Source organism: Macaca thibetana, chromosome 3 (assembly GCF_024542745.1).
Source record: "Macaca thibetana thibetana isolate TM-01 chromosome 3, ASM2454274v1, whole genome shotgun sequence".
Lineage (NCBI taxonomy): Eukaryota > Metazoa > Chordata > Mammalia > Primates > Cercopithecidae > Macaca > Macaca thibetana.
The window spans coordinates 181,404,060-181,425,272 of record NC_065580.1 but is presented as its reverse complement, the minus strand read 5'-3'; the positions used below and the strand labels follow the sequence as shown (position 1 = coordinate 181,425,272).

Below are 21,213 nucleotides of genomic sequence, written 5' to 3'. Positions count from 1 at the left end.
TAGATGTTCCTTGGTTTTCCTCTGCCCCAGTTCATCTAAGTAAATGTCTTTCAAGAACTTCTGGTGTCTTTTAGTGAAAAAAGCCGAGTCTGGCGTTGCCTGTGGGAGTTGATTTTTGGGCAGAGAGTAGTGCTGCCCAGTTGGGTCACTCTTAAGTGTGACAGAAGTGTGACCTGTTTACTTTTAACTACATGAGTTTACGTTTTAACATATCATGTTGTTACCAGTTTTTCAAAAATGTGTATTTTATTGATTCCCAAAGACTGACTTTTGTATTCACATGGGATATTTTAGTGATATTTTAGATTTCATTGTATCTAATGTCTGGTGGTAAGTATTGATGTTAAGGATAAAATAATATTATTTTGACATTAATCTGATAGGATAAAATCTTTAGGATAAAAATGGTGTAGAATGAATGAGATTTTCTTGATAAACCAAAAAATTAAGGTTCTGGTAATTAACACAAAGTGGTTCAGATACCTGAATGATGTTTATGGTGATTTAGAATAATAAGTAACAAGTTTCTTTTTTTCTTCTTTTTTTTTTTTGGCTGAAGCCAAGTAGCAAGTAACACATTTCTTGAGCAGGCAGAATGCTTGGTTAGATCCTATGTGGGAACCAGGGTTTTCCAGTTACGATTATAGTTGCGTTGTTGCGTGCTCAGGAGCAAGAAACATCATTAAGCCAAGTAGCATTACTTTCGCAGGTTTAGATGTGCTTAAGATATTCGTAGGTGAGTTTATTTTGGAAAGGTTAACTATCTTTTGTTATTCTAATATGTATTCTAATATTTCATTAGTTTTTCCCAAAGGCAAACTTTTGGGCAAGGCAGTGAACTATAGGTTTTCTTTTCCATTACTTGGCTGTCATAGGGACATAGATCTCAAGAATTGAAAGGAATCATAAAGTTTAACTCAGTTAACTTTTTTTTGTAGAAAAACTAAGTGGTCAGTGGTAAAAGGGCAACTTGTTCAGTTTTTAATGTTTTCTTGATTCAGAGTAATTGTTATAAGAAGTCATTATGTTACATTGTAGATACATGCTTTAATCGTTATTTCTCAGAAAATCCATCTAGGTGCTATATATTCCTGGTACTAAACATCTGACTTGTTGAAATGTGATTTACTGTACTGTTATATAACACTACCATTTTATGTTTGAAATTTCATTTTTCTTAGGAAGGAAGGCTACACTTCTTTATGTATTAGCATTGACACTGCTAAAACCTCTCTTTGAGTAAAGTTAGTATTAAATATTATTTCTTCAAATACATTATTCAAATCTTATGTAATGAAAGTACTTTTAAAATGTGTGGTATGGCTGGGATATACCATTGTATAATGCTGCATTTTTTCCCACCATTGCTTAAGAGTTCTTGAAGCCAGCATAGCAGAGAATAAAGCATGTTTGAAGAGGACACCTACAGAAGTTTGGAGGGATTCTCGAAACCCTTATGATAGAAAAAGACAGGACAAAGCTCCCGTTGGGCTAAAGAATGTTGGCAATACTTGTTGGTTTAGTGCTGTTATTCAGGTAAGGATCTTTCTTTATTCAGTTCTTATTTGATGTGTATGATAGCTATGGAAAGTGAATTGGTTGTGTTTAAGTTGTGTACTTTAAAGATAAGTACAGAGAAGTTTTTAATATACTCTTTAGTCTAATAAACTAGCTTGGGGATTGCCGTATCCTCCCATCCCTCTTTCTTTTTCATTTATAGTATGTGTTTTTTAACAGTAGATCACTACTTATACCTTTCACTTATTTGGAATCAATTTATCCTTTCTTTCTGCCTTTAGGAATTGTTGGGATGGAAATAATTTTGTATATATTTCCCTGCAAATTTATGGAAGCATTGTAACCAAGTTTGAAACCAGAGCTGGCTTTTTGTGGGTCAGATCAGATTTATTTGTATATACTAGACAATGTTGTTTATAGAATTATAGACACTTAATATTTTTAATAAGAAGAGGCATTTTATTTGAGGTTGGTATAGATTTGCAAATAATTCTCAGTTTGCATATGAAATGATGTGATGAATAAATATTGATAAATTAAGAATAACACATTGTCTTTTTTTACTAAGAAATCCCTTAATGATATGTTTTTTGATCTGCTTATTCTAAAATAAGAGACATATGTATGTATAGATATCCATTGTCTTCTCAATTTAGAACAGTTTCCTTTACGTGTTAATGACTGTTATCAGAATTCTTTATCATTCTCAGTTGACATTGATAATGTTTTCCATCATATTGTAAAACTTTGAAACAATTTATGAATAATATGTCCTTAATTTTTATTACTCCTTAGGAAAGTTAACTAATATTTTGTGGTTTTTTTGGTAAGGCAGTTGAATTATAGCTTATTATTTCATGTTCCTGATGAATGCTTTTTACGTCACTGTACATGCATGCTATTTTTTAAGTTCAAAATATGTCTTCATTTTGTAACTTTCCAAACCTGCGTGTATGACAGCTTAAACTTTCATATGGTATTAAGGCAACTAACAGGTTATTTGGTTCATTTTCTACAAGTTAACTGTTTTTGCTAACCTGTAATTTTAACTTTTTTTATATACTTCAGTGCTATAGTTTTCACATTTTTCTCCCTTTTTGCTTCTGGTGCGTAATACCGCATAATTTGATTTCCTTTGTTTTTCTGGATTTACCTCACTTTTTAATATGCTGTGGTGCATCCTAATAAGTAATATACTATGCTGTTGGTTTTTCCAGGACATTAAGATGCTAAGGAATACCTGGGTTAACATAAATCTATAGCAGTATCTTTGCTTCTAGCCTTGATTATACATTATTTGTTCACTTACGTGCCAAAAATGATATCTAAAATGTTGATACCTTAGAGTTTCTTAGATCGTCTTAATAGGCCATCTCACTTTACTTGCACTATTTATTAAGAAGGTTTGTACATGTTATAATTTAGACATAGTTTTAAAATATTAAGTGTAGTTGTAAGGCTGTGAACTGAGTGTTCATGAACATGTTTTGCTGCCTGTATTTGGTCAGGTAGATGCTGTCTCAGCACGATTGTGACAGATACATGAGGGTCATTGATGAGAAGCTTTTCTTAGAAAAGTGTAAGAAGAAATAAAGTATTTGTAAATAATATTGTTAGAATAGTTGCTTTTTATTTCTCCATCCTGTATTTGTACGGAAGTTCTGTTTGAAATGGTAAATGCTGATATAGGGATAATGACCTTTTGTTTTAGTAGAATAAACTTCTTTCAGCAGCTCAGTTTAATCTTGATACAGTCACAATCTATTTCTACCCTAAGTTTGCTAATCTTAGCTTTTCTTTTTAGCTTAGTTTTTTTTTTTTTTTTTTTTTTTTTTTTTGAGAAGGAGGGAATGGGCTAGCAAAAAATTATCTTTTAAAAAAATGCCTAGCTTATTTAAAAACTAGTAATTATACTAGTTTTAAAATTTTATCTAAGTTTAGTGGCTGCTTAATCCCTAACATAGGCAAGTATAAGAGGGCTTGATTTATTTATTTTTCTTTGGGTGAAATCTAAACATCTAGGAGAAGTAACCTATAAGCTTAAAAATTCAGGTTATAATGGCCTAATAAGATAATGACTTTTCAGGGAGTAGAAAACATTAAGCATCGAACTGTAGAAAATGTTAGGGGGGGCGGGGCAGAAAAATTTGGCTAGAGATGACCTGAAGTTTTATTTTTTGTGGTAATTTTAAAGTCTATTAAACTATTTTAAGTAGCTTTTAATTTTTATCTTTAGTAGAGTCTTCCTAAAAATTTTCTACCATTATTGCTTAACTCTAAAATATAAACTGAGATATAATACTTGACCATCATAAATGGACTTTTTACTTATGAATGAAAAATTGGGCCAAAAATCTACCTTAGTGTTGGAGGTTTTATTGTTTTCCAGAGTGAGTGAGTTGGAACTTATTCGAATTGTGAATTTGAATTGAATTACACATGTAAATGTACTGTAAAGTTTTGATTACAGAATTTTCTCAGGGATGGAATTTACTTAGTTGGTCGGACTAATATGAAACAACTGGGAATTCTAATTCTTTTTCTTGTAAATATATTGACCAGTTATGGAAGTTTACTAGTAATATCACCCTTTAACTTCAAAGTATATAGCTGGGGTAGGCTACAACAGGTATAGATAGCTTTGCGTACTTATTATTTTAGATACTGAGACCGATATTTTGGTAGAAAGGGGAAACAGAATGTAAGAAAGGGAATACAAACAAAGAGAAGATTATACAGGTAATGGCTTAAATAATCTTTTGGTTGCTGGCAACATTAGCCTGTCTTTAGGTTGGACATCGACCCCTCAGCTAGTCAGGATTATTTTTGTCCTGTTCACTTGGTACTTTTATGTAGAAAGTACGGATTGCAGCTTTCTCCACTAGGGTGTCGGTGAATGAGTTAGCTATTTGGAGGTGTACGTTCTCCTCTGTAGCTCCGGGACATCTTGTTGAAGTGCTGTGGGTGCTCATGATGACCCTTAGCCCCTTAGCACCTTTCCATGTGGATGCTTCTGTGATGCCGAGAAGTAAGGTGCTTATACTTCTCAGTTTGCTTGTCGTAGTCCATTTTACTCCTCTTGTAGATCTGTTGGCACCTGTCACTTAGTCCTAAAGCCCTGCTGTGTATGATGGTAAAGTATGTGGTTACCTTGCTCATAAATCATGTAACCGCAGGCTGACTAAAATACAGGGCACCCTGTATTTTATAAATTTTACTAAAATACGCCCACCCTGTGGGCAGAGAGCGCATTTAGGTTACTCTATATTAGTATATATAATACAGTGTCTGGCATATTGGAATAGTCCATCTAGTAATTATTACATGAATGGATGAATGAACCAAAAGGGAGCATGTATGGAGTATCTAAAATATTAAGTGAGGATATTTTTTAAAATGATGCATATTGTCAAAACGGGATATAATTTAAAATGTGTATTCATACTCCTTGCTTTTATCTCTTTAATTTTCATCAAAGAAAAAATCATATGGCACTAAAATGCTTAAACCTGTGTGCTTCCTAGTCCTGCCCCTTGAAAGACACCTATATCTAGTCCATTTCTTCTCTATCTTCATTTTTCTAAATGGCATGCCTTCCCACTGAGATAGGGGTTCGCTCTTTCGGTTCACCTGCCTAGAATTGCCCTTTGTTTCATCTCTCAACATAGTTATAATACAAATTAAAAATAGTAGGTAGTCAGTATTTACATTTTTTATAACTTTATAAATATTACAGTGATTCACTAGACCCTCCTGTCTATAGTACTTTGTTATCCTGGTGTTGTCAATTGCTGCCTTTTCCCCCCTATTTTCTATATACTTTAATATTTTCTAAATGCTTCAACATCTTTGTTATGGCCTTAGTAATATATTCTGTATGACCACACATGTTAGCTTCATTTTTGTTTGTTTGTTTTTGGAGTTCTGTCCCACAGAACATTTCTCTATTTCAGATTTGGAGTGGATTCTGATTGTTTTTGGTTTAAGCATGATGACTCGCTTTTTAAAAGTAAGTTTAGAGAAATGGGATTGGTTGATGTGGGTATCAGTTTACATGTTTTTTACTTAATCTTGCTATTCATAGCTCTGAATCTTATCTCTCCTTTCTACCGCGGCATACAGTTTTTTCTGAACCTGAGTCATTGAAGATCTCAATTGACTAAATTTCCTGTACCCCCACAGAGAGGAGGCAATTGTCTGAATGTGCTGGGTCTGGAAAGGACATGGGGATTTAATTGTTCTGTACATAGACGTTTAGTTTCAACGATGCCATCTGTTTTTCAGTCCCTGCCTCACCATGAAACTTACGTGATACCTTTCTAATTTTTTTTTTTTAATCCTCCAAGGAGAATTTATCATCCTTCTCAGTACTCTCCGTTGTAGGCAGTTTGTGTTTCGTTTCCTCTGCACTCTTGTCATCACTGTTTTTCTTTTTCACAAAGTATTTCGACTCTTATCCTCCATTAGGTCTTTGTTATTAGCAGGAGGCTAACCAAACTTCATTTTCGAAAGTGCTTTTCAAAATTCACATATTAGCTTTGGACTGAATGAAAGGATGCTGATTTTCAGGTGCATTAATCAAAAACACTCTTTAGGCAGTAAAAGTTACCCTTTCCTACCTCTTTTGAAGGAATACATTGGACAGTACTCATATGACTTTGGTGAAGGATATAGGGTATTTGGGACTTGAAAAACTTAATTTTTATGATTTGTTGTGATGATCGATGGTGATGAGTTTCACTGGGTAATGGCAGATGAAGTTGTTTTAGACCATCTGCCTCGTGATGTTTTGCTGGATTCAAAAACAGAAATAAAACCAACTTGTTGAGGGCATCCTGGGGTCCTAAAGCAGTGAGGAATTTTGAGTAAAGAAAGATAGTCAGAGAATGAGCTTGTTATTTTTGATGGATTTTGTCTTTTAGGCATCTCCAGAACTGACTGGCTGAGTGGCTGAGGAACTAAGAAAATTTTTGCACAAAGTTTGAGCCCTAGTAAAACATTTTAGACTTTGAGTTGAATTTCTAAATGGTTAGAATGTGGCATTAACTGATAACTGAAAGTTAAGACAGGCTTCCTAGTTTCTGAATTATCTCAGAATGTATTGGATTAAGGCGACCTGAGACTGGAAGTGACTCTAGTCTACCTGCCTGCCAGAGCAAACGTAAATTCTCTCTTAGAAGATAGTATTATCTGGGAACCTTTCCTTCATTTTTCATACACAGTGTCTAGTACTCAGGTCAGTCATACCAGAAAATAAGATGTGTGTGAAAACTGATACAAAAAAAATGGACAATAGAAAACAGCACAGGAAAATCGGAATATGTGTCTGCCATAATAATAATTAATATGTTCAAGGAATTAAAAGCAAGGTTGAGAGTCTGAAGAAAACTAAAAACTATAAAGAACAAAATGGAAATTTCAGAATGGAAAAATATAAATGAAACTAAGAAGTCAGTGAATAAATTTAGCAGCGTTACTAGACACAACTGAAGGGATAATTAGCCAACGGTAAATTAATCTGGAGAGTATTTTTCAGACTAAAGCTATGACATAAAGATGGGAGCATCAAAGAGTTACTTTGGATATGGTGAGTAGTACTAACAGTGTATTTGTAGTTCCAGAAGGAGAGTAAAAGGAAATAGGGCAAAAGCATATTTGAAGAGATGATTCACAATATTCCAAACTTGAGAAAGATCAAGTCATAGATTCAGGAAGCAATATGAATCAAATAGTATAAACATAAAGAATACTGCACCAGAATACATCATCATAAAACAAAAAAATAACTATAGACAGAAATTCTAAAAGTTGCAAGGAGGAGAAAGATACACATATAAAGGAGCAAAAACAAGACTAATAGTTGACTTTGATACCTTTAAACATCATGTCACACATCAGCAGAAATAATGTCTTTAAAGTGCTGGAAATAAATAACTGGCCATCTTGAATTTTATACCTAGCAGAAGTCTTTTAAAATGAAGAAAAGCATTTCAGTCAACAGAAGCTGAAATAATTCTTCACCACCCACACCAAAGGAAGTTCTAAGTGTCCAGGAACAAGGAAAATACTCTATCTATAGTGGGAGCTCAGAGAATAGAAGTGGGATTGAGATTCTTCTAACCTGCCAGCATTCTCTTTCCTCTTTAAATTCCTCAAAAGAATAGTCCGTGGTTTGTCTCCCCTACTTAAAGTACTCCCCTTATCTTTGGTTTCACTTTCTGCTGTTTCAGTTACCTGCTGTTAATTGTGGCTGAAAATATTACAGTACTGAGAGAGAGAAGGAGAGGGAGACCACATTCATACAACTTTTGTTGCAGTATGTTTTTTACAGTTGATCTATTTTATTATTGTTGTTGTTAATCTCATACTGTGCCCAATTTATAAATTAAACTATCATAGGTATGCAAGGAAAAAAATCATAGTATATATGGGGTTCAGTAATATCTGCGGTTTCAGGTATTCAGAGGAGGTTTTGGAATGTATCCCTTTTGGATAAGAGGGTGCTACTCTATACCCCGTTTTCCAATTATTTAATGCCTCTGTTCTTCCTCTACCACTCAACTGAAAGCATGACTTTCCAGTTGCCAAATCCAAAGGTTATTTCCCTGTCCTTAATTTATTGGAAGAATGTGGCAGCTTTTCATGATATTGCTAATCTTGTCCTCCTTGAAATGTGCCAGCTATTTTTTGATGTACAGCAGAATCTTTTGTGGAACTTTGTATCTTTATTGAGAGTCCCCTGACATTGTTATTTTTTAAAGCTCCACAATTTATTCAGATCCACAAGTATGTTTGAAAGCCTTTGTTTTCTCCACTCCTTTTTCTTCTGTGATTTCCCTTAGTATACCTTTCTCTTTCTCAACATTTTTTTTTTCATATGACTTTTAAATGGTGCTTTCTCCCCAAGGTTCTGATCTTGGCCAACTGTTCATGTATTCATATCCCTTCTGGTTTGTTACTTCTACTGTTATTGTTTTAATCAGCAGTCACAAGACTGTAATCCCTACAATGGCAGAGACTACCTTCTTAGTGTCTGTCATATAGTAGATGTTCCATAAATATTTGTTAAATGAATGAATAAATGATTTATTTTATGTGCTTATATTGTTTTATCTTTCTAGATCACAAGATAAAATATTTTTTTACAATTTCTGTTACCAGCTTTATGGTTTTACCTTTCATATTTAGGCTGTTAATTGATCTATGTAATCTGGCTCTATTTCTTTATATGTAGTTTTCTCAGTACCCAACTGTTGATTAAAAGCTTATTTTCTCATTGATTTGTGGTGCCACCTTTATCTTCTGTCGAGTTGACTGACTCACGTTTTCTAAGATTTAATACATTATCACTTCCTGTGTAGTAATTTTCAAACTTTATAAACTGTGACCCAAGAAAGGAATATACTGTATATTATAAACATTTTACACATACACAAGTTTGTAAAATATCTACAATGAAAGTTTTGCAAGAAAATACTCTGATGAATTTACTGAGTATGATACATTGTGATTTTTTCCATTGTATTTTATCACATTTTAAACAAATGTTCAGCATGATGACAGTAAATGGTTGCAAACTACAGTTTAAAAAAGATACTCCAGGAAGCCTTTCTATGAGCATCCATCATATGCTCCATTATATTCTTGTGTAATTATTATCACTGCATCTTGAAGTCACGACATTTCTATTATACATCTGTCTCCTTTCTAAATTGTGTATTTCCTTGAGCATTGAGATAATATGTAATTTCTTTGTGTCTCTATCACCTAGGATCTGGTGAATAAATTTATTTGTACTACATTTTTCTAGAATTAATGATACATCTAGATAATTCATGGTAAACATAGCACATCTAAAAAATTTTGGACTTGACATTTGCATACTCTTTCTTTTGAGGAAACTGCTTAAGTGCGTATAAAGAGAGCTATTAATAACGAGTAGTATTTTCAAAAAGTTGTCCAAATATAATCTTGTGCACCATCAAGTATCAAGAATAGTAAGTCAAATATAAGAAATTTGACTTTTTCTCAGAAATGTGGCCTCCTTGTGCCAGTTGCAATGATTCTGAGTATAAGTAGTACACTGTCAAAAATAAATCTCTAAACTAGTTATTTTTACATTCTGCTAATGGAATTTTCTCTCAGGTTATCTTCAATTGTTATTCTTTTTCAGTCATTATTTAATCTTTTGGAATTTAGAAGATTAGTTCTGAATTACAAGCCTCCATCAAATGCTCAAGATTTACCCCGAAACCAAAAGGTAAAATGTAAAAGATTTTTTTTTTTAACAGTATATATAGTCTATATGTTCTCTTATATGTGATTGATTTTTGGGCATTTACTTGGCTCATCAAATCGGAAACTGTCAATTTGAGTGTCAATTCATTAATCTCAGTTACCACAGCAACTTCTTATCCTTTGTTAATATATTATAAATATGACTTTTTTTCTTTACCTGTCACAGTAATATGCCAATTTTTGGTGTCACTTTAGTAATTTTTTTGGGGGGACTATCACATTTCAGTAAACTTTATAGGCTATAGTTTACAATTTAAGGTCTTTCCTCAATTGTCTCCTGAAAAATTTTGTGGAAATAGAAATTTCTTTTCGGTTGATTGTCTTGTGGAGCCCTTTAAAAAATGAGTTTTGCATTCATGTCTTTGCAGTACAAATGTGTATCTTTCATTTTGGAAGTGACTATCGTAGATAGGTAGTATAAAGTGAACAAAGAGCACACATACCAGGGCCAGATTGCTTGGGTTCTAGCTATGGACCTAGAGCTAGTTACTTGGTTTCTCTCTGTTCCATTTCCTATCTGTAAAGCATAAATAATAATAGTAATTATTTCATAGAGTTGCTGTGAGCATTAAATGAGGTAAAACATGTAAGGGGCTTACAAGTGCTTGGTACATAGTAAGAACTAGGTGTCAGCTATTGTCAGTTAAACAATAAAATAAAGTTTTTTAAAAATAAGACTTATTTAGGGCCAGGCGCGGTGGCTCACGCATGTAATCCCAGCAGTTTGGGAGGCCGAGGAGGAGCGGATCACGAGGTCAGGAGATCGAGATCATCCTGGCTAACACGGTGACCCCATCTCTACTAAAAGTACAAAAAATTAGCCAGGCGTGGTGACGGGCGCCTGTAGTCCCAGCTACTTGGGAGGCTGCGGCAGGAGAATGGCGTGAGCCCGGGAGACGGAGCTTGCAGTGAGCTGAGATCACGCCACTGCACTCCAGCCTGGGCGACAAAGCCAGACTCTGTCTCAAAAAAATAAATAAATAAAATAAGACTTATTTTAAAAAGAACCAGTTTGCACACAGAATTTATACCTAATGGAAAAAATTACTTACAGAGATGATATAGTTGCGTGTAGGACTTTAGTGGTTGATCTTGTCATAAACAATCTGTAGTCCTAAAGTGGACTCGTTGCCAAGACAGGGGAGTTAGTTTTAGGTTTCAGTGTACTGCTGAACTTTTTGTGACCTATTGTTAGTAGGAGTGATGAATTATTAAATTATGTTTTCCTTTTAGCGTTTAATTTTTAAAACCACTTTTTCTGTAAACACGTAAAACATTTATAATGCATGCTAGTGGGATGAGAACTTGATTTATAACCAGCTTTTCAGGTTATAATCTCTGTGCTGTAGAGTGTCAGGCTGATAAACAACCCATTTTCAAAAGGGAGTCAGGATTGCTTGACAAACTCGTGTGTCTCCAGAAAAATTAAGGAAAACCCTTTCAATCGTTACGGTTTTTACATGGAACTTTTTGAACTATTGCCTCTATTATTGCAATTTGTTAACATCACAGTTCTTCTCTCTTCTCATATCTCAAAGTCTATGTATAATTTGTGTGAAACTGTTTAGAATTATCATTTCCAGTTACGTATTTATGTATGTATATGTGTCTTGACCATTTATGGTCCTGGATTTTAATGTTTTACAGAGCTTTATTTTCTTTTGTTCTTCACAGAGTTGAATAAGGCCATGTTAGTTTGTATTCCTATTTTAAAAACAGTTGTTATATTTATGCTTATATATCAGAAGGAGTTGTGAATACTAGAGAAATGTGTAATTCCAATCTTCAGCACCTTTCTAGACAAGTTTGTTTCTTGCAATGGGTTAGCCGCTCCGGGTGTCCCTTTAGCTTAAGGAAATAAAATAATTTCTCACTTCCATTCTGAGACAATTATGTAGAATATGCAATTTTGTAAGATTATTCCACAAAAGTGACTCCTTTAATTTAGTAGAGTGACAGCAGTTCACACTATACCTTGACATCTTTGAAGCAAATGTGGGATTTATAGGTAGTTATCAGCCACTGAATGGTCCTATATTCATTTGAGATGGTGACAGCAGTTTTTAAAAAAGGTATCAGTGTAACTTGTCACTTATTTAATAATGAATTTACCTCCAACTGGTGATGTGTCTACAGCTACATTCAATTTGAACACTTTGTGTTAAATTGCAGAATACATTTGGGATTACTTTGATCACATCACAGAAATGCCATTTGTATACACTTTTAAACAGGATTTTTTTACTGGCAGAATTTGCCACAAATATTACATACATATTGGGTGAGATTTAAAAGAAATACAGTATTTGAAATTAGTTTGTATGTTAAGTAGACTTGGCAATTGCTTGTAGAAATTGAAACTAATTTTAGACACTCATATTTATTTGAACTGTTTGTAATTTCAGTGTCTAGGAGAATTGTGAGGTCTCTGGAAATACAATAATAGATCCTTGATGTAATCATCCCGCCTCCCCTCACACAGATATACATTTGGCTTAAAATGTTTCAAACTGATGGCAAAAATATTAAATGTTGAGGAAACAAAGATGCACATGTATAGTATTTAGTGGAAATCATCATATAAATAGCTAAAGCCTTATTAATTGGAAGGTTATATTATTTAAAGCCTTGATTTAGGACAAATATTTCAAAATAAGTAAATTTCTCACTTTTCACTACTTAAGGCGAATGTCATCAGAAGGAAATGGGTTTAGTTGAGTACCATACTGTATTCCTGGACCAAATACTTGAAGGAATTTTGAATTTTACAAATAAAAAAGGCATACTGAGATTTCTGCCATTAGTCATGAAGAAGTGACAGGAACTGGATTTATAAGTCTCAGTACATTTTAAAGAATTCAGATCATACAGAATACCTTTTCTGACGAAAATGGTAGAAATCAAGGTAGAAATCAACAACAGAAGGATATACAGAAAATTCCCAGATAGTTGGAAATGAAGTAGTTCACCTCTGAATATACCAAGGGACAAAGAACAAGTCAAATGAGTAATTTCAAAATATTCTGAGCTGAATGAAAATTAAAACATGACATATCAAAATTTGAGGGATGAAGCTAAAACAGTGATTAGTTGAAGATATCTTATTAGAGACTATCGGGGGAAACCCCACCCCCGATATTTAACGTGGATTCTTTTCTGTTTCCCTAAACGTCTTAACTGGCCTGAGAAATAAAGGGAAAGAGTACAAAAGAGAAAAGTTTTAAAGCTGGGTGTCTGGGGGAGACATCACATGTTGGCAAGTTCCGTGATGCTCCTCAAGCCGTAAAACCAGCAAGTTTTTATTAGCGATTTTCAGAAGGGGAGAGAGTGCATGAATAGGGTGTGGGTCACAGAGATCACATTCTTCACAGGGTAATAGAATATACAAAGCAAGTGGAGGCAGGGCGAGATCATAGGATCATAGGGTGGGGTGAAATTAAAATTGCTAATGAAGTTTTGGGCACACATTGTCATTGATAACATCTTATCAGGAGACAGGGTTTGAGAGCAGACAACCTGTCTGACCAAAATTTATTAGGCAGGAATTTCCTTGTCCTAATAAGGCTAGGAGCATTACAGGAGGCCGGGGCTTATTTCATCCCTTCAACTTCAACTGTAAAAGACGCCGCCCTGATGGGGGCCATTCATAGGCCTACCCTCATGGGGCGCATTCTCTTTCTCAGGGATGTTCCTTGCTGAGAAAAAGAATTCAGCGATATTTCTCCTATTTGCCTTTGACAGGAGAGAAATATGGCTCTGTTCTGTCTGGCTCACCGGCAGTCAGACTCCAAAGTCTTATCTCCCTTGTTCCCTGAAGATTGCTGTTACCCCGTTCTTTTTTCAAGGTGCCCAGGTTTCATATTGTTCGAGCACACATGCTCTACAAACGATTTGTGCAGTTAACGCAATCATCACAGGGTCCTGAGGCATACATCATCGTCAGCTTACGAAGATGACGGGATTAAGAGATTAAAGACAGCATAGGAAATCACAAGGGTATTGATTGGGGAAGTGATAAGTGTCCATGAAATCTTCACAGTTTATGTTCAGAGACTGCAGTAAAGACAGGCGTAAGAAATGATAAAAGTATTAATTTGGGGAACTAATGCCCATGAAATCTTCACAATTTGTGTTCTTCTGCCGCGGCTTCAGCTGGTCCCTCCGTTTGGGTCCCTGACTTCCTGCAACAAGAGACTTCTTACCAGACATTAGAAAAGAAGAATGGTTTTCAATTAATGATAGCAGCTTGCATATCAAGACATTAGAGAGTAAAGGGCCCATTAATCTCAAAGCAGAAGTAAGGAAATCATAAAGATAATAGCAGAAATCCATGAACCAAATATCAGAAAAACAATACAGAAAGTTATGGAACCAAAAGCTGCTTCTGGAGAAGTTTGGTGAAATTGATGAACTTCTAGGTAAACTAAGCAAGAAAGTAGAGGGAAGACATCTGTTACAAATATAAGGAGTGAAAAAGGGAAACGTCACTACATATTCTATAGACAGTAAAAGGAGAATAGTGGAATATTGTAAACAACAGACAAGTGACTTGAAAGTCACAAGCTGTCAAAGCTCACTGATGAAGAAATAGATAACCTGTGGTAGCCCTACATTATATTAAAGGAACTGGAACCCATCCACCAAAAAATTCAACAGCTGAATGTTTTACTTGTAAATTACATTAAGCATTTAAAGAACAAATGATAAGAATTCCCTATACATTTGTACAGATACTTAAGAAGTAAAACTTCCCAACTTGTTTTGTGAGCTAAGCATTACCCTGAAATGAAGAGTAGGAAAATACATTTCAAGAAAAGAAAACCACACGCCATTATTTCTCATGAATTTGGAAGCAAAGAATTGTAGCACATTTTTGAGAAATTAAATCCTGCAATTATATATAAAGGATAATACCTCATAGAGAAGTGGGGCTTATCCAGGAATACAAAATTGGTTTAGCCTTCAAAAATAAATCACTGTAATTCACCATATCAACAGACTAAAGAAGAAAAACCGTATTATCATCTCTGTAGATGAAGAAAAATGATTTGACCAAAGCTAAAATCTCATTTATGGTAAAATCTTATAGAAACTAGGAAGCAATTTAGTTTTCAAATATGCTTCTCAGCAGAATTCCCCTAATTTCCAAAAAATTATTACTTCCAACTTTGTTACTGGGAATGTCTCACAAAACTGCATTGACTTAGGTGCAGTGATAAAGAAACTGATCTCAGGAAATTATGGGTACTCATGGAAGTAACTTTATGGATTAAAGCTCATAGTTTTTATACTTTCAAAACCTGTTTCTGTAGGGTATATTTGGAACCAGTTTTATTCCCTCTTACTTATTTCTTAGGACTCTTTTTTGGAATATATTCTAGAAGCAGTTCTTTCTATGTCGATTATATTATTCTGGGCAGCAACTATGTAAAGATACACCCCCATCCCAGACCCCTAGAATTTTACAGTGTTAAGAATGCCAACTATGTAAATTTGGAAGAAAATTTTCATATTTAATATCTAAATTTTATCCATTAGAATTGTTATTACAAGAACTAAATATTATAAGAATGGCTTGCCTGCTTTGTTGCCATGAAACATTTCACTAAGTTTTGTGAATTACATTATTTTTTAAAGTTTCCTTCTTATTTTAAATTAAATTGTTAGTGATTGGTAATGTGAGTTGTTTTAATTTTTTCTGGAGATTTTGCTTTAATGAACCATTAAGAATTGAATGCTTGCTTTGTGTAGTAAAAACTTGTGGAAGAGATATAGAAATTCTTGTCTTTGAGAATCTTATAGTCTTATTGAGAAACAAAAGTAAGATTTCAGAGGACTATTAGGAGGGTGATATATTAGTCTCCTATTAGGATCTGGTCTAATTATTAAATTAATATAATTAAATTTAAGTATTGTGATTGAATTATATTAAATATAATGTTGGGTAACTTAAAATAGATATAAAATAAATGAGTATAAAATAATTTATAAGTACTTTTTATTAAATAAATAAATAATTATTAAATTTCTAATGTTAACAATTGGATGAGGTTCTAATATTAGTCTGATAATTAAGATTGTCACACCACAGTGACAGTCAGTGGTTCATTGCTCAGTGAAAGGCATTCATTTCAGTAGATGTGGAATTTGAAGGTATCGTTGACTTGGAGGAGTCTGGAAAGACTTCATGGAGGAGTAGAGATTTTTGCTTAAATGGGTTTATTGAGATAAAGCACTTAGAACAGTGCCTGGCATGCAGTGAGCACTCATTGGACGTTGCCTGTTATTATTGCTCTCAGCAGCAGCAGCTGGGCCTTGCTGAATGGGAAGTATTATAATAAGCAGTCTTGAATGAGGAAGATATTCTGGGCTGAGTAATGACATGATTTGCTGTGAATATGTGGCATTCATCTGAAATTGTGAGCCTATCCTAGGTCTTCTGCCTTTTTTGTGCTGGACTTCTTTGAGTCTCTTAGATGGCACCAACACTCTACTTTCTTCAATTATGAAAGAGTGCTAATTCATCCCAAATCTATATTGGCTAGTTTAATTTTTGGTTACTGTTAAAATGAATATCTATTTACTAGTAAAAATTTTCTTAATCTTCAATTAAGGTTTTTTTTTCCTTCAATAGGAACATCGGAATTTGCCTTTTATGCGTGAGCTGAGGTATCTATTTGCACTTCTTGTTGGTACCAAAAGGAAGTATGTTGATCCATCAAGAGCAGTTGAAATTCTTAAGGATGCTTTCAAATCAAATGACTCACAGCAGGTAGTTTTGTTGCACTTACTTGTTTATTAACCATTTGTATTTTATTTAATCCGAATAATATTAAGCAGCTTTCCCAAGAATATGAGACTTTTTAAGATGCATGATACTGCTTTATTAAAAATAACCTGGAACCATTTAAAACATTTGGGAGACTTACTTTTAAAGAAAAGTAATCTTGAAGGTGTTAAAATAAAGTTTTAATTTACATTATGATTGAAATGAGAACGATGGATAAAATTAAGATTATTTACAAGTACATAATTAAACATCTTCACAAATGTGTGATAACAGAGGATCATTATAGTACACATGCTTTTGATATTCCTGTGTTTGCTGGCAGGGAGTACTTTTCCGTAATTACCCAGAAATGGTTTTTGAAATACATTATCTTTGTTATTGTTGCTTTTGTCTTTTATTGTTTATATAGTGTATTGTAGATTTTTATCCATTACCTTAAAAGCATATTGGTAATTTTCTTACAAAATATCTATAAACAAATCAGTATTTTCACATATAATTGGAAAAATCAGAGAAATTAAAGAAGGAAAACAGAGGAACAAATACAGTGGCAAATAATAGTAAGTGTTCAAAAAGATGGCAGCAAGCATGTAATGGCAGAAGCTTCAAAAAGCCACTAAGCTTTCAGTATTGATTTTCAAAGTACATACTTGGATGTGTCTCTGTTTTTTGGATGTAAGGAGAGGGCGTTTGGAAGAGGAGGGTCGGAGACTCTGTCACCATTTTCCTTGTGCTTTTTCTTTCTGTTTTAAATTTACCTTTTATGGCAAATGTGAATGAACAAAAAGGGCACTCACTCAGAGTTTCTTTTATATGTTGTTTCATTTTTTAAAACATTCTAACAATGCTCCTGTGCCTTTTAGGCTTAGTATCGACTCAGCTTTGTTTCTTACTTGCTCTGTCATGATAACACTAACACAAATCAAAAGAAAGAAAAATAATTTTACAGTTGATCCCAAACCACCATTTTAGGGCATTTGGCATTCCTTCTGGTTCTAAATGCGTTTTACTTTTTTTTTTTTTTCTTTTTTAGTATGCATACTATCTTTTCCAGTGACTCTGAATATACAATTACATTTTCAAAAAAATTACTTCTGTTCTCTGACTTACCTTTCTTTCTGGATGGCTTTTTCCTTGTCTGTCCGTCCTTCCTTCCTTCCTTCCTTCCTTCCTTCCTTCCTTCCTTCCGTCCTTCCTTCCTTCCTTCCTTCCTTCCTTCCGTCCGTCCGTCCTTCCTTCCTTCCTTCCTTCCTTCCTTCCTTCCTTCCTTCCTTCCTTCCTTTCCTTCTTTCCTTCCTTCTTTCTCTCTTTCTTTCTCTCTTTTTCTCTCTCTCTCTCTTTCTTTCTTTCTTCTTTCTTTCCTAGAGATTCATGCTGATTTTGGGGTATCTTTTCACTTTTAAAGATGAGGCAGCATAGACTTCATTTGGAGCCATATATGTACATAGGTGGGCTTTTCAGTTACAGTTGAAATGGATACAACTGGCTGTTAAGGCCACAATATAAATGCTTTTGCTTCAGACTAGCACTGTAGACTAACTTTTGAAATTAGTGATTCTTTTTCTTTAGAGGACTTTTAAGGTGGATGTATATCAATTAAGGTTGATAAGTTTGATTCTCTTCTGTTCCCTAAACACTTGAATTTGAAGGCTACACTAGTAATTTAGTGAATCTGTAAATGTAAGCATCATGATTTTTTTTTAAGTGAATTTATATTTTCATTGTATCTTCTTCCTAAATATTTCAAATATATCATCTCTTGAAGTGCACAAGTGTCTTTTGGGATATGCTTTGATATGTGATACTGTTAGTTTTTTTCTTTTTCTTTTCCATTTTTGTGTTTTTGGAGACACGGTTTTGTTTTGTCACCCAGGCTGGTATAGTGTCATACAGTGCTATACAGTGGTATGACAAATGGCTTACAGTGTCATACAGGTATGGCAAATGGCTTACAGTGTCATAAAGTGGTATGACAAATGGCTCACTGCAGCATCAGCCTCCTGGGCTCAAGCCTTCCCCATGCCTCAGTCTCCTAAGTAGCTGAGACCACAGGCACATGCCACCGCGCCTGGCAAATGATTGTATTTTATTTTTATAGAGACAGGATCTCCCTATGTTGCCAGGCCTGGTCTTGAACTCCTGGGCTCAAGCTGTCCTCCCTCTTTGGCCTCCCACACCTGGCCCCAATTGATACTGTCAGTTTTAATCATACCTTTAATTGTTTCAGCTTAAAACTAAAAATCAGTGAAGATTTCATTATTTTTTTTTTCTCTTGATGGATGCAGGTAGAATTTTTATTTTATAATTGTCAATTTTAGATTGATTTCTAAGGAAGATAGGGATTAACTTCTGAAAAATATTGTGATAGCTAGGAAACCTTATTTTTTGTTAGATATAACCTTTAAGTGAATTAAAGTTATACAAAAGTATGAAAAGTTGTTTTAAGATGTTACAGTAGTTCCTGAGGACAGTCGTAATAAATTGCAACAGACGGAGTGGTTAAAAACAAAAGATTATTCTCCAACAGTTCTAGAGGGCAGAGGTCTAGAATAAAGGTGTTGGCAGGGCCCCACTTCCTCCAGTGGCTCTAGGGGAGAATCCTTCTTTGCTTCCACCGTATTCTGGTGACTATTGGTGTTCCTTGGCTTGAGGCAGCATAGCTCCAATCCCTGTCTCCCTCTTCATATGGCTTTCCCTCATGTGTCTGTCTGTCTTCTGGTTTTCTGTTTCTTACAAGAACACTCACCATTGGATTTAGCCCCAGCCCTAATCCAGGCTGATCTCATCTCAAGATCCTTACCTTAATTATATTGACAAAGATCATGATTCCAAATAGTGTCACCTTTTGAGGGTCTAGGTGGACATACATCTTTGCGGGCTACTATTCAACCCACCGTAGGTATTATGAATGTTTACAGCTAGATTTTTGTGTTGCGTTTAGTCCTATTTAACTCTGCAGCTTTGGAGCAATTTACTTAAGCTTTCCAGACTTTAGTTTCAACTTTTTTTTAAGGTTAATAAGTTGGCCTACATGCTCTTTAAGAAACTTCTGGCTGAAAAAATGTATGATAGTAAGTTTGTTTTATATTTGGGGCTATTTTGATAAGGGCAAATTGCTTACTACTGATTCATCTGTCTTTAAGCAGCCTTAGTAGAGTTGATTTATTGCTTTTTCCCTTGTGTTCTATTTATTATTTTCTGTGTTCCAACTCACGTTATTGAAAGAATTATGGTAGTTGATAACACAACTGCTACAACCTATTCCTGTTTTTCTATGTTGGAAGAGCAAAGATCAAAGGAATGGTGAAAGGTGATAAATGAGCTGGTTCTGAATGATAGTAAAGGTAGATATGGCTTGAAAAGTTGTGTGTGTAAGTTGAATTAAGAAAATGAATTGTGGAAAGAGACTAGTCTTCCTTGTAAGAGAGAAGCCAGTAATAATTCTTTATAAAATAAAGAACTGTTTGGTAAGATGATTTCTTCATTTTATAAAGATTCATTACAGAGCTCTTCAGGTGGTGAGTAATGATTATTTTTAAAAAATCTCATTTGTAAGTTTGGTTTTTGGTGTGTGTGTGTGTGTGTGTATTTTAGAGTGAACCCAATCATTGAATATCAATATAATGCTTGGTTTTTCAAATATATCCTGGTTAAATGATAAAAGTTTCTTGCATTTTGTGTGAAACATTTCACTTGTTATCTTTGCAAGAAGTTAGTGATTATATATTTCAGTAACTGGCTCTAGGTTTGATGTTATAACATCTAGTATTTTTTTTTAGTAGGCTCAAATATCAACAGGCTTTTTTCTTTTCACAGCAAGATGTGAGTGAGTTTACACACAAATTATTAGATTGGTTAGAAGATGCCTTCCAAATGAAAGCTGAAGAGGAGACGTAAGTTACCATGAAGTTTAGCAGTGGGGTTTTAGGAATTCATTAGATAGCATGTATTTAATGTCAACGGAGAAATAAGAAATCAAGACAGACTTATGGGAATCCCAATATTTTCTGTATTATTGACAAGCTGTTTGGAATTTGCAGGCACAAATAATGATCTAACCAAAAAAATCTAAAAAGTGGTCCCTGAAAGAGCTAGTCTTACATGCCCAGTTCCTTTTCTTAGATTCAGTAATCACTTTTCATGAGGAGGAATGAATTTGCCGTGGAGAAAGATGTCAGGAATGTGAATTGTGACAAAATCCTTTTATGTAGAAGCATGAAGACAGGGATATGAAGTAGCAGTGCATGTGAACAAGTGGCTCTGTTCGTCTGTTCACTCAGGGCCCCAAGGTCACCTAGGTGTCTGGGATCTTGCTGGCAGTGAAAATTATACTGTGTCTCCAAGTTTCTGCCCAGAAGTGACACACATCACTTCTGCTCACATTTTGTTGGACAGAGCTATGTGGCCTAACTTCAAAATGAGTGGGAATTTCTCACACTAATGAGGATGGTGGCTATGAAAAAAACAATCCCCCAACCCCCACTACCCCAAGAACATAACAAGGGTTGGCAAGGATGTGGAGAAATTGAAACCCTTGTGCTGTATTGATGAGGATATAAAATGGTACAGCCACTGTGGAAAACAGTATGGGGGTTTCTTAAAAGTTT

The 21,213-nt window shown here is 34.4% G+C and overlaps 1 protein-coding gene across 7 annotated transcripts in view; it reads left to right on the top strand.

Annotated features, from left to right (window-relative positions):
- The window catches only part of USP25 (ubiquitin specific peptidase 25), a 143,971-nt gene that overhangs the window by 59,473 nt on the left and 63,285 nt on the right, over positions 1 to 21,213 (top strand). For 6 of the 7 annotated variants that reach the window (XM_050784793.1, XM_050784792.1, XM_050784790.1 and 3 more), the window contains 4 exons: positions 1,374 to 1,536; positions 9,692 to 9,778; positions 16,451 to 16,588; positions 20,423 to 20,499. In XM_050784793.1, the coding sequence (XP_050640750.1) occupies positions 1,374 to 1,536; positions 9,692 to 9,778; positions 16,451 to 16,588; positions 20,423 to 20,499 (465 nt within the window). Of the gene's footprint in view, positions 1 to 1,373; positions 1,537 to 5,482; positions 5,528 to 9,691; positions 9,779 to 16,450; positions 16,589 to 20,422; positions 20,500 to 21,213 lie in introns of those variants that run through there. The other variant, XM_050784794.1, reaches the window with a different exon arrangement.